Genomic DNA, 14214 nt, shown 5'->3' on the forward strand with positions numbered 1-14214 from the left:
TTTTATAATACATCTACATAATAATAATTATATAATAATTCATATCACTATATTTTTAAATGTCTCCTCTTCGGAAACGTCAATTCGCCGAGATAAATATCCTATTTAAAGCACAAGTTATAAATACGTCGAATCCAGAAAACGATATTGGTAACTTGATCATTCGTTCCATTTGCGTGTTCTGCACAAAGTTTGTTTCCATATCGATTTTGGAAGGCACATTTTTCATAATACCGTTTTTTTAGCAGCGAAGAATGAAGAATTATTGCTTAAACTTTCTCGAAATTATTTTAGCAATCATTCTTATTAATTTAAAATGTAATGAATCTTAGTATCGAGATAATGTATTTGTATATTTATATTCAATATATTCTTGTAGAACTTCTCAGACAATGCGTTATTCTCTGTAAAGCATTATACCGAAAATGTTAGCAAATTCAACAGTACACCAACAAATTGCATACATACAAAAAGGATCGATTAATCTGCATGGAGAAAGACCAATTACTTGCAACTATGTCAGAACCCCTATTTGGTAACTTCTTATCATCGCCTGCGTAATGGGACATTCCGTTATCGTGAATGAAAGGTGTGCGATAGTGCCCTACGGGGATATCCAATACGAGATGCGAAAGTATCAGCAACTAGGCAAGGAATCCCCTCATGATCGTCGCCGTCTTCGTCAATGGCAGTGCCAGCGGCGCTGTGACGGCAGCGACGGCTGTAACGGCGACGGCGGTGGTGGTAACGGCGGCTGCTGCTGGTGGACCACCCGAAACGACGATAGGGTGGGGGCACCCCTGACCCCGACATTAGCAGGCGGTGAAGGGAGGCAACGTTTATATGCGGCGGCAATCCGCCCCGTAGACGCATTCGCTCGTACGCTCCGTCCAAAGCGGACTTAAGTAGTAGAGGCTCGTTGTCGTCGCCGACGTCCTCGTCGTTTATCGTAGTCGAACCGTAGCAGATCGGACGGATCGAGGCTGAAGAGGACGTAGCCGAAGCACATCGGGATATTAAAGTCGAAAAACGCGCGCTCAACGGGGAATCCATTCGTGTAATTTCTCACAAGCGGCAGTGAAGAGCTCACGCACATCATCTACTGCATTGTCCAGTGAGCACTATCAGGCCCGAGGACTGACGATTGAAAGACGTCCAAGTCGATTGACCGTCGAGCAAAGAAAAACTACCTGAATTAGTCGCTAGAAAGAGGAGTGATAAAGAAGATATGATGGCAGTCGCAGCCGCTCAGAAGAACCGCGAAATGTTCGCCATCAAGAAGTCTTACAGTATTGAGGTAAGTCTTATTTTTAAATAATGATAAAGATAATTCAAAAGTTGTTAAAGTATTGCAAAAATCGAAAGAATTTTGAAAGTGTCAGTCATTGAAAAAATAAACTTTTAAATAAATATCATTTTTAGATGAGTACAGAATAACGTTCCGCAAAATATTAAATAGTATGTAAAAAACAGTTTTGATATAAAATACTATTTTGTTTCTATATATTTATGTTTCTCAATCAAAAAATCGTGTTTGATAAATCTGTCACTCTACTTGTAAAGTAAAAAAAAATTTTACATTTCCTACTGTCAAAGTGCTTCTACTGTTCTATTCATGTACATGTCAAAAGCAACAGGTTCGATCATAAAGACCTTAGTAAGCGCGCGAATTCAGTCGTTCATTTAAATATCACCGAATGTTACATGTACGAATGTCATCCTAGTTTCTTAACGTGAATTCATATATTTCGACAAACGTAATTGCAGAACTTGTCGTAGATGCAACAGTATATTATTTATCGAATTATATGAAATTACGTGCACTTTGCATTCATTACAAAGACACGAGTGTCTCACGGCTACTACGCCATGCGCTCTGGCTTAATTATACAATGTCTATACATAGTGAGTGTTCCATGTTTGCTTTTGTAGTTAAATTCTCGAGATTTTTCTAGGCTAACGGCACATTTCGAAATGGGTAAACAAATTGCGCCAGAAAATTGATTAAAGGTGCATGTGTGTCGGTTCCGCTCTTTCTCAATCTTAATAACCGGAGACGAACGCAAGTGAAATTCTCACGTAGGCCCGGCGAAATGGAGAAGAGTCTTTGCGCAGAGAAAGTAAATGCGCTGTGTTATTATCCTGTTTGCGCAATGTTATTGACCTTGTCACAATATCATATTAATGAATATCTAATTGTCGAGGTCACACTTTGTATGGGTTTGATTCTAGAATTTTTCACGTGTTCTATTTTAGTAACCTAAAACCGGTCTGGAACAAACTCTTGATATTTTTAAGTTATTCGCCAAATCTAGCCATTTATTAGAATAATAAAAAAAAATCTTAAACAAATTTATATAAAACATATAAATAGTGCATAAACATTTCAATTGCATTGCAGAATAATTAATAAAATCTTGATGTTATTCGGCCGTTGCGAATCTGTTCATAACAGAGAGTTTTCTTTCTCTCGAAGTCAGAAAATAATAAGATGACACAAAGAAATAATCCGTTCATTGCTCCATATACATAAATTTGCATAAGATCAAGAATCAATTCGAGTCAAGCTACTGATGCAACAAGACCTATGGCACTTACAGCGAGCGCGAAAAATTTAATCTGCTGAAGAAGCGTGAGTCCAACAAGATTACGAGGAAGTAGCCGGTCACGTGTCAGCTGTTTTCGATTATAGAAAGACGCAACGGTTAGGAGAAACCGGTAATTATCATAACGAAAGACAAATAGTATCTTCTCTTCCTGCCAAACATTATGCAAAATCATTTTCGCACCATCCCTTTTGTGATTTGTCTCGCGAATGTTTGCACTTCTATTTCTATTTGATGAATAAAATTGTATTTGCACGTATTCCACGGTGATGAGTATAATAACAAGATAGGAATAAATAACTATAAACGGTTTTATCGTTTGTTGAAACTTACAATTATCGACTGTAGTCATTCTCGAGTATGTAATATTAGCTGGAATTGAACGTGTAACAATTTTTTAATATATACTGTAGACATATCCGTCTACTTTGCAAATTATAGCTCGCGAGAACTCGTCGTTCATCACGTAACTGTATTTTTTCCCTAAGATCGCACACTAATAGATTTTAATCGATACTTTTTCGAGGTTGCTGCGTTTTTCCGTCGCGTGTATAACGCATCATGGATTACGATGGCAAGGTCGATTCTGTTTCTAACTATTCACGTCCAATAAGTCATATGACAATTCATAATCAACACTTTTACGAGGTTATTCGCTCTTTTTTTTTTCCGAACTATAACGCATCTATAACGACAATGCGAAATTTTGCAACAGCGCAAAAATAACCGGCAAGGTCTATGTCTCATTTCTCACGCAATATCGTACTTATCTCTTTAATAACTGTGTTAAACATATATCGTAATCGACTTTGAGCTTTTCGACTCCTACGTGATTTTCTCAAACAATCGAGATTTATTGATGCAAAAGTATTACTAGTGCAAACAGTTTACAAATCGCTAATGTTTGTTTGTGAGTTCGAATGCTAATCGAAGAGATTCGTAGATTCGCAGAGTTTTCTCTGAATTTACCTTCTCCATTCATGCATAATTTAACACGATGTTATATACATTGGATATCGTTACCGATAAGTGAAAAATTGATATTCTCTAATGACATAACGTTTTTTAAGATTAATACCTAGACGAGTTTGAATCTAGGTTCAGTGCTTTCTTTTCAAGACGATACCCGGATACCCTCTAAGCGTTGTATGATTTGTTATTTGTTTCCGTCTGTACAAATACGAGAACACGTCACTTCGATGTGATGACAATCTTACGCTTTCTCCGCAAATTCTATGAATCGAAATCGTTAATGTGTACATAGGTAGTGGTGAAATTCTTACTAATTAGTGAAATTCAAAACCGTATTAAAATTGCATTAAAAATTGCAAATAAAAAATTAAATTGATAGTTCTATATACGTATAGATACATATTTTCTAAATATTATATATTTTTTAAAATTAAAAAAATCTAAATAATTTAAATTCTTTTCAATTACGTTATTTCATAGAAAGCATCTGCCAGAGAATCTGGCGATTTCAATTCCGGCGAGTAGTGTCTTTCTGCTTTAAATGATAAATCTCGGAAGTAAACGCACGTAACTATATAGGCACATTTAATATTCTTGATTACATAGATAGATATAATTTGCAGTTGTTCGCTTCGAATTACGCGCGTATTAACTTCGATTTTTATTCATTTGACGATCATGACGAGTCTGACTCATTCAAACGGAACTCGTGCGTGCATACACTCCGGATCTAGATACTGAACCAGATCGAATCTAGAATCGGTTATACGCGATCGATAGTTATCGTACGAGGAACGGCGACGCGGGGTGAAAAGTAAACCGACCTTGAGTAAATTTCCTACCGCGATCGCGTCGCCAATGTGGATATTATTTCACGTTTCTGTTATTCCGGGTATTCGAATAATTTAAATAATCTAAACCAAATAAAGATTCACGGTCTCGCCATCTAAATTAAAATCTTAATTAATCAATTTGTACATGTTCAACATTTTTTATTATTTTTTCGATCATGTTAAAACCGGTATATCGTACATAGATTTGCCAAAGTATCTAAAAATTTAGGTAGCTACAGACCTGAAAATAATTTTATTGGACCATCAAAATACTTACGTAGGAATCTCAAACATGTTGAACAATGTTGCAAAAAGTTATGACATTCTAATAACCAGTTTGAGCGTTCTACATAATTATTTTGATGGTCCAACAAAATTATCTTTAGATATTATTATAGCTAAATTGGTAGCAAATATATTATCGATTTTTTTTTACGAAATCTAGACAGTTTTGTTCTGGATTCTAATATGGCCACTAATGATTATACGCACACGACTACAGGTTGTTTTTCTCAAGCCAATCACCTTGCCCTAGAAGCATCCGTTCACGCGACCGCTTGCTTAAAGTCCGCTTATAGAATAACATTAGAGCGTTCAGCGAATTCATGACAAAATTACCACGAGCTTATTTGCAAGTTCGCAATAAGATCTGATAGCACCCTCTTGGTATCAAGGCTGCTGCTACTACCGATCGATCATATTAAGCAGGATTATGTCGTCGCCGTTGCAAAATCAATCTCCGGCCTCGTGCATGATAATTATGAATGTATTATAAATATCAAGTGATTGTATAGAGCGGTTAAGAAAGAGAGAAAGAGAGAGATATGCGAAAGAGGCCCTGAACGCTGCACCCGTTATTCGCCTTTGGAGGCTCACTGCACATGCACTCGTTGCATTCGCAACTATCCTTCGGCGCATGCAACTCGCGTGCGCGTGCTGCATGTGTATTCGTCTATGCACGTATTAGCGCGAGTTTGCTATGCTAATCGTTTTGCTTAAACGCTGGTTATTTCGCCTGGACCGCAACGACTTGTCTCTCTTCCAGGGTGAGAAGGATTATATTAATGCGAGATTTCAATGTGTGTGCGTGTGTGGCGCATTATATATCTCGGCCGCGCATTCAACTGTACAATTGCGGTTTTATGAGTTTCAAATTAATACTCAAAGACAAATTATTTGCCCGCTGGAGTTCCACCGAGGTATGCGCTTTTTCGCTCGCTCTTAATCGCCCTTACGCACTGCGTTCAGATCGAGAAACTTGCTGCATTATTTTTTGTCCTTTTCTTTCGCGCAAAGACTTCTAAAAATATTAAACGTAATTTTTGGTAAAAAATTAAAAAATAAGTATTTAAAAATCTCTCATATTCTTTTGATACATTTTAGAACTGAATTAATCATTGAACATAACAGTAGTAGATTAAAGATACTACCTATATCACGCAGTAGATAATGCATGTCAGATTCCTTGATTATACTTCTTAGCTTGTTACTAATGTTTGGATTTTTATTACCGTTGAAACAGGATCATAAATAACGAATAATCATAAAATATAATTTTTATGATTGTTAAATAGATATCAATCGAGATAGCAAAATCCGCTCGAATAATTGGGCAGATAGCGAGCTAAGTTATGCGAGCGCAATTTTAATGATCAACCTTGATTATATATTATCCACGAGACATTACGCCGTATTAGCATCGTAATCATTTGACATTCGCTGTGTTAGAGACGCGTTAGAAACGCTTTTTTATATAATAGATAATAAGGTAAATCGAAACTATGAATGATCATAAAATTATATGACTCACACGGATACATCTATATCTACATCTCGATTTAATTATACTATACTACTATTATTTCCAGTAATTATTTAAGTACCTCTTGCAACACAATCAAATTAAAGAAAAGCATAATTTTTTTAATGCTTTAATTAAGATATGTCACTTGTATTATACTATATATAGTTTTTCAAGAATATTAAAAAAAGTTAGATATTAATAAAAATAGGAATGAATATCCGGAGCAAAACTAATGAGAGAAGGTGCAAGGAGAGACCCTGTTTATCTACGGATGCGACTCCTCCGCCATGTAGTAGGTAATTACTCGACTTGCTAACTCTCGAGGTCGTTTCTTTCGCATCTTCGGCCATACATTCGTGCTATTCTACAAGGTCGGAAACAACATTCCTACGGTACCTGCCGTTTGCTCGATTGGACATTCGCATCGTTTATTGCCGAGTTATCGTCGCGCTGTTTCATTCTTTTTCCCTCGAACGGACAGTCACCGTACATCAGTTGTCGACAAATATTTGCATATATTCGTCACTTTCCCGTACGATAGTCGCAATTCACACGGATAGCCGACAACTCCGGACAGCTTTACGATAGGCATTAATTAATTTGTGACTTTATCGATCCATTGGGATGAGATTTATCATGCATTTGCTGTTTCTTCGATGTGTTATCACGTTGTGTCGCAATTTCCCGACATAGTCAACTATTCCATCGGTAAAGTACTTGGCCCACTTAACGACGCGCGTTGTTAAGGGAGATTGCTAAACGCTTTCTCTAAACTATGCCAACCGATGACTTTGCTGGAAAATGCAACTGGGTCTCCAACGCGGCGACAGTCAGGAATTTGAATGATTGGTAACGCATGCTTGTCTGTTTTCGCCAAGTAAAAGCGTCTATTTTCAGTCTTTGTCTCTTAAGATTTACTCATTAATTTTTTTGCTCACAAATAAAATTCTAAATAAATTTTTGCTGAAAAATTCATATAGCTAAAAAGGTATAAATATCTCAAGTAAAAATTTTTCATCAAATTGCAAGAAATGAGCAAAAGTATATTAACTAAGAGAGCGGTAATAAGAAAAATAAAATTTATCTTCTTTTAAGAACTGAGCGATATACTCAAGCCTCTTTCTACATCTCTGATAAAATTAATTCATTTCCTATACTTCAACGACAGCAGGACGGAAGTCGCGAAAATTCATTTCCGTGCCTTTTGTTCGTTACCTGATTTAAGCGACACTTGGTCGAATTGACGAGTTAGATTTCCGTTTCGTCTCACGTCAAAGGTGGCCACGAGTAGACCACACAAAACGGAACCTGACTCAAGAGGAAAGGACATCCGCCCTTTAAAGTTCTATCTATAATTGCTTGTGCGTCAGCAATAAAATACAATAGAACAGTACATCAGCACTCAGAATTTAATCATACGGAAATGATATAGATATTTTTAGCAATATTCTTATTAATTTAATTTATCATAATTTTCTACATGATATTTTATATAAATCGAACTTTTAATTTATATTTTCAGAACGGGTATCCAGCGCGACGACGTTCCCTCGTAGACGATGCCCGTTTTGAAACGCTCGTCGTCAAACAGACGAAGCAAAGCGTACTCGAGGAAGCTCGACAACGAGCGAATGGTAAGTCTTCCGAATTGTCTGGCATGATTAATTCTTTTTATTATTGTATATATAATCTCTATTACCGCGTCAATATATGTTTGATGTATAGATATGTTTTATGTATAAATATTTTTGTATTTGCTATATGTACGCATGACTTACTGTATAAAAGATTACGATATTGATATAACGTACCTTTATTAGAGAAATGTACATATATGTTTAAAAATTTTTTTAATAAAACATTATATCTCTTTGCTAACGCCGTACAAGAGCAGAGAGAAGTAATATATGTATATGCATGCACATGTTAATGCATGACGTGTTTCTTTGTTATCGAATAGACACAAACGCGGATCAGACAATTACTTGTACTAAGGATAAAGGACAAGAAGAAAATTACATCGATATTTCATCAAGTGATGATGAACAGGTGGAATCATTAGTTTGCGCGGTGCAGGAGGAAGGTTTGTATCTAGATGTTGTCAAATAATTATAACGCTCTTTGAATAATCGGAGGCGTGATATGCATAGGACATAATTGCATTGAGTGTCATCATTAATATGATAATTTTATTTAATGTAATAATAATCCCCGTGCATAACATTTATAATGTTTACTATAATGTGAAATTGATTGACGTCAAATGCATCTGCCGCCAAGTATTCAAGAATAAATGTTGCATATATATGGCATGAGCACGAAACTTGTAACTTTCAGAAGCGAAAGCGGAGGCTTCCTCAGACAGTGATGGAAAACCGGATGATGATGACGATGATGGTACGTATATCTTCTATCCCTTCGTAATTGTGTCCAGTTCTAGCAAAATGTCACATTACGTAATAGAAGTGAAACAGGAAGTGGGAGATTGCGTGCAAAGAGGTTACGCATGTGGCGTAATAGTATACGATGGAAAGATAGGAAGGCAACGATAAATGGAGGGTGAAACGATCGCCATTGTCGACAGTCGACTAGGGCGAGTGCTCGGCCGACACTTGGAGTGAATTACGTCTCCGAGCTATTTCCGTCTTTTTCCAACCCGTCTTCGCCCTCCGAAGCCGCTTTGTGCATTTAGAATCGTATTACCGGAGCAGAGCCTTTCTCGAGATTTCACAAGCGACCCTGCGTGGCCGCAGTAAATGTGTAACACGGTTATTCCTTTTCGCGCTGCCTTCCATCTCACCGGCACGTCCGCGCTCGCGACAATGACGGCTACTTTTGCCACTTTTCCGCCGCCCCCGCGACCAAGTAGATGGTACCGTTTCCGACGTGACGGCAAAGCGCTATGCGAAAATGGACTTTGAATTGCCCGATTATTACCGCGGAAGTCACTTAGGGTACTTGCAAGAAATCATGCCTAAAAAGAATCGTTCCTGGGAAAGTTTTATAAGTCGAATTCGCGCTTTTCTTATTTTACCTATTATCAAAACGCTCGTATTTTCTCAAATGTCAAATCTACATAAAACTGTGGAATAAATGATGATGCGCATTTTCTGCGGGTAATGCATTATTTCGATCACGCGGCATATACCGAGAATGTCTTTAATAATTGATCGAGAAGGCCGACAATAGGTCTGTTCGCGTTGCATGAAATCCCCAAATATTTTTGCACTTAAAACGAGATAGATACATATTTTGCTTTAAAAAGAGAGAAAGCGAAGATGTCGAGTGCCAAAAGCAAGCGACGCGAACAGACTTATTGGTTTATGTTTCCGTCTAACCGTATCTGCATGAGTTTCTTTGTCGTCTAACCAAAGGAGTTGTATGACACATATTGATTTCTCGATCAAGACGAAAGGGAGAACAAAGAGCTAGTGTAAAAAAAATTCGCGAATCGTTATTAATGTCGAAGCGAGTCATCAAGTTAAGAGTGTGACAACAAATAATGAATTGCGAATTACGATTTATAGCCGAGATGTAAAGACGAGTTGTGATATACGTTAAAATTATTTATTTTTTTATTTGTGCACGAGTAAGTTATTCTAGTGTCCCACAGAACGATGTCACTTTGCGACGAAAATCTTGTTAAGAGATGTCTTAAGGGAAATCTTAACAAAAATTATTTGACGGATAATTCGAGTTTATTTAGAAATATCTTTAATGTCATTATCAAGCAAAACTAGACGATGTTCGCTTTTTCACAGATGCCGGATTAACCGAGGAGGAAGTAGTGCTCGCGAAAACTATAGCCGAATCTCCGGATAGCGAGTACAACGTGCAGAAAGCGGCGCTGGTATTGAGATTGCGAGAGGGTATTGGTTCTCTAGGCAGAATCCTAAAGACAATCGAAAATTTCAAGGGCATGATCACTCATGTCGAGTCACGGCCCTCCAAGAAGGAGGGTCTGCAATTTGAGGTCTTGGTCAAGATTGACATGAGCAGACAGAGCCTGTTACAGTTGATTAGAAATCTACGACAAAGCTCGGCCTTAGACGGCGTAAACCTGCTCGCCGACAATTCCGTCAGCATCAAAGATCCCTGGTTTCCCCGTCACGCTTCCGATCTCGACAATTGTAACCACCTAATGACTAAGTACGAGCCGGATCTCGACATGAATCATCCAGGCTTCGCCGACAAAGAGTATCGCGCTCGTCGCAAAGTCATTGCCGAAATTGCTTTTGCTTATAAGTACGGCGACCCGATACCTTCTATTCCTTACACCGAGACGGAAAACGAAACTTGGTCGCGCGTCTTCAACACTGTGTTGGACCTGGTACCGAAACACGCGTGCATGGAATACCAGAGAGTCTTCAAGAAATTGCAAGAGGAGAGGATCTTCGAGTCTCACCGTATACCGCAGTTGCAGGAAGTCAGCGATTTTTTGAAGAAGAGCACGGGATTCACTCTTCGACCGGCCGCCGGTCTCTTGACAGCGCGGGACTTCTTGTCCAGTCTTGCCTTCAGAATATTCCAGAGCACCCAATATGTCCGCCACATCAACAGCCCGTATCACACTCCCGAACCGTAAGTGCTTCTAATTTTCATCATTTTTTACTTTCGTTAGTTCGAATTTATTTTAGGGACCAAAAAATAGTTATTGGAATAGAGTAGTTACTTTTTTTCTATTACGCTTAGATTATTCTAAAAAATGGATAAAAATTCAATTCAAATATATTGAACATGCCATTTGCAAATCACCTCTTGCCCAGAAAGTTTTAAAACTTTAAACTTTTTACTTTTTTTTCATAATTATGATTCGGTATAAGCTGTAAAGTATGCAGATAAAAAGAACATACTGTACATAACTAGTTCATAATGAGATTCGATAAAATATTGCTTCGAAGGCATAAAGCTGCAACGCATCTTTACATAAAAATCGGGCATTGTAAAGGTCGCTCTGGCTCCGCATCACTGCTGCCCCTTCATGTCAAACTGCAAGGTAATCGATATTGCGTTATGACGGGAACCTGCACCCGGTGGTACACAGAGAACGATGATAATAAAATTACTGCGCCTCTCTAAGCTCGTAATGGAACTCTAATTGGCTTTTAACGTCACGATGGCGTTGATAACTCAGTTCCACAGTTACGAACTCGTTTCTCCGCGTAGCGATCCACGTCACAGTACGATTTTCAAGAACTCTAGATAGCTTTGCAAATTGTAAGAATGGAATAGCTCCTTGAGTTCGCGCCATTTATTTGATAAATTTTAATTAATTTTAGCATGTTCAATTTATTTAATGCAATTAAAATCCTACTGCTGATGTAAAATTAAGATTTAAATATTGCAAATTGCAATGATTTAATTACAAATCTTCACATTTAAAATTAACTAAGCAATAAATTTAAATATAAAACGAATAAAGGAAAATAGAATGGATAAATTTAAGAGTGCGAATTTTAAGACAAGCACGTGGCAATGTTCTTTAAGTTTGTTTTATTTTATTTGCAGAGATTGCATTCACGAACTCTTGGGCCATATGCCGCTTTTGGCCGATCCAAGTTTCGCTCAATTTTCGCAAGAAATTGGATTAGCGTCTCTTGGCGCTTCAGATGAAGAAATCGAGAAGCTATCAACCATTTACTGGTTCACGGTTGAATTCGGATTGTGTAAGGAAGGTCCTGAAGTCAAAGCTTATGGTGCTGGCTTGTTGTCAGCCTACGGTGAACTCTTGCACGCATTGAGCGATAAATGCGAACATCGAGCTTTCGATCCGTCAATTACCGCTCTCCAGAAATATCAAGATCAAGAATACCAACCGATATATTATGTGGCCGAGAGTTTCGAGGATGCTAAGGAAAAATTCCGTCGTTGGGTAAATACGAAAATGCTAATTATTTTCAATGTGTTTGATGAAATCGTGTGTTTGAGTAAATGCTTAATGTTCAGTATTACCTAACCCGTGAAATTAATTTCGCATTAAATTTGTTTTCCTACAGTTTGCCAAAGTTTTAAATTCTTGTTATATGTATACTTATCGATAAACTCAAAAGTATTAGAATCGAAGTAGACCAATCTTCTTTTTTACGTTCTTAATTTCTTCAATATTTTTTATTTCCATTTATTGCAAATAAAGAATAGTAGCCTGTTCACTTCCGCCTACCTGTTATTTCTCACTTTGGTAGGATAAGCTTAGTCATGAACCTTGGTTTCTCTTACAGGTGGCCACTATGAGCCGGCCATTCGAGGTCAGGTTCAATCCGCATACGCAACGCGTCGAAGTCCTTGATAGTGTTGATAGACTGGAGGGTATGATTTCCCAACTCAATACCGAGATGACCCACCTTACGAATGCCGTCAACAAAATGAAAGCGAGACAATTTGCGTAAGGATGAAAACTTCCGCGTTTTCGTTTATGATTCGATTATTCCTTTTGCGAACCATCGAACCTCGAAATCGATCACTTAGCCAATTAAATAATCTTTAAACTCTTTGGTGACAATAATTTTCGATAATCTATCAAAGAATAGCAGATAATTATTATACTATAAAAAACGTTCTTCCTAGTAATTGTAACAGAGCTTAATGAGTCTTTTAATGATATATTTCGAAAGCGTACCAGTAATTTTAAGGAAGTTATGTAGACCATCGCGAAAGAGTTATTTGTTTTAAATAAGAAAAACATTTTGAATTGCATCGAAACTTCAGCTTCCAGGTTCGGTGGAGCATATCATCTCATTGTCATAATTTTTATTGCGTAATTCGTCCTTCATTTCGTGTATAAAGTCATTCATTTGCGTTATTATATGCGTGTACGCGCACTGATTATAAACAGTGGATCTGATTATAAACTGATTATAAAATGTGACTTTACTTTGACGCACGCGAACGTCAGCTTGTATTGTGTTACGTTTCGTCCAGATAATCGTACAACTTAATTAAGTAAATTGTGACAGTCCAATCTTTTGTTCTTAAGACGCCAAATGAGCGGAAATACATATCACAAGGTTATCTTTTAATAAATAGAATAGCATTGTCTTTTTTTATCAATATAGTTGCGCGTACATGCATATGAAAGATTCTCAAAATACTATTATATTATTATTAATTATTAATTATTATTATTTCGTTCTATTCTATTATATAATATTGTATTATTATGTTAGTACGTTATGTTATATATACATGAATTTACTTAATCCAGCAGACACTGGCATCTGCCCCGATAATTCGTAGTACAATCTATTTAGCAAAAGTTATAACGCGAGATGGTTGTAGCTAAAAATTATATCGTAGTCTTGTAGAACTTGTAGAATTCGCGGGATTGATTCCTCATCGCGATAGAATTTGTTGTTCAAACTTGAGCGTACAGTATTCTCTTCTTTCGCGAATTAATTGTCACACGGTGGCTGTATGGAGTCTCGTTGGGCGGTTCTCCCGGACTAGCCGATAAGAAGTGACCGTTCAGTAAATATTCTTATTGGCTTGTCGCACTTAATTTAGAATTTACCTGCATCGAATTAAACAGTATTTCGTAAAGAATATCTTTAAGTTGTGTTCTTACTTAGATAGTTCGCATCTGGGCGCTGTATCGCTTCTTGTTCGATCGAACTCTTTGGAGATAATAGTCCCCAAACAGTTCCAGAAGTCACAAAGCGATATTGCTTTAGAAAGATAATACTATTTAGCGAGTAGTGCGAGTCCCCGCTTGCGCACGCTATGCTATCGCATCGACCCGTATGAAATATTTTTCTCGTACGTGTACATGCAAGTAGCCCACCCTTGTTAGATTGTAGTAAAGACGGTCAATACTTATGACATGTTTCCTTTGTATTATATTGTAAAGTACTCAGAGCATAATAAAAAATTAAGATATGAATCTTACACGTGTCATTATCTTTTTATGCGATACGTCTGTAATTACAAAGTGAAAATCCCGTAAATACGTGATATAACTATTGACTTACGGCCATATTAGCCGTTCATCAAGCATAATTAAGGC

At 37.3% G+C, this 14214-nt stretch overlaps 1 protein-coding gene across 1 annotated transcript; it reads left to right on the plus strand.

Annotated features, from left to right (window-relative positions):
* The first annotated feature begins 1212 nt into the window (after window positions 1-1212).
* ple (tyrosine hydroxylase ple) lies at window positions 1213-13887 on the plus strand. Its single transcript, XM_018505422.1, has 7 exons — window positions 1213-1297; window positions 7738-7849; window positions 8176-8298; window positions 8553-8612; window positions 9977-10796; window positions 11724-12087; window positions 12434-13887. The coding sequence occupies exons 1-7, from the start codon at window positions 1229-1231 to the stop codon at window positions 12599-12601; spliced, it is 1716 nt and encodes a 571-aa protein (XP_018360924.1). The 5' UTR covers window positions 1213-1228; the 3' UTR covers window positions 12602-13887.
* Window positions 13888-14214: the final 327 nt, after the last annotated feature.

Source organism: Trachymyrmex cornetzi, unplaced genomic scaffold, assembly GCF_001594075.2.
Source record: "Trachymyrmex cornetzi isolate Tcor2-1 unplaced genomic scaffold, Tcor1.1 scaffold205, whole genome shotgun sequence".
Lineage (NCBI taxonomy): Eukaryota > Metazoa > Arthropoda > Insecta > Hymenoptera > Formicidae > Trachymyrmex > Trachymyrmex cornetzi.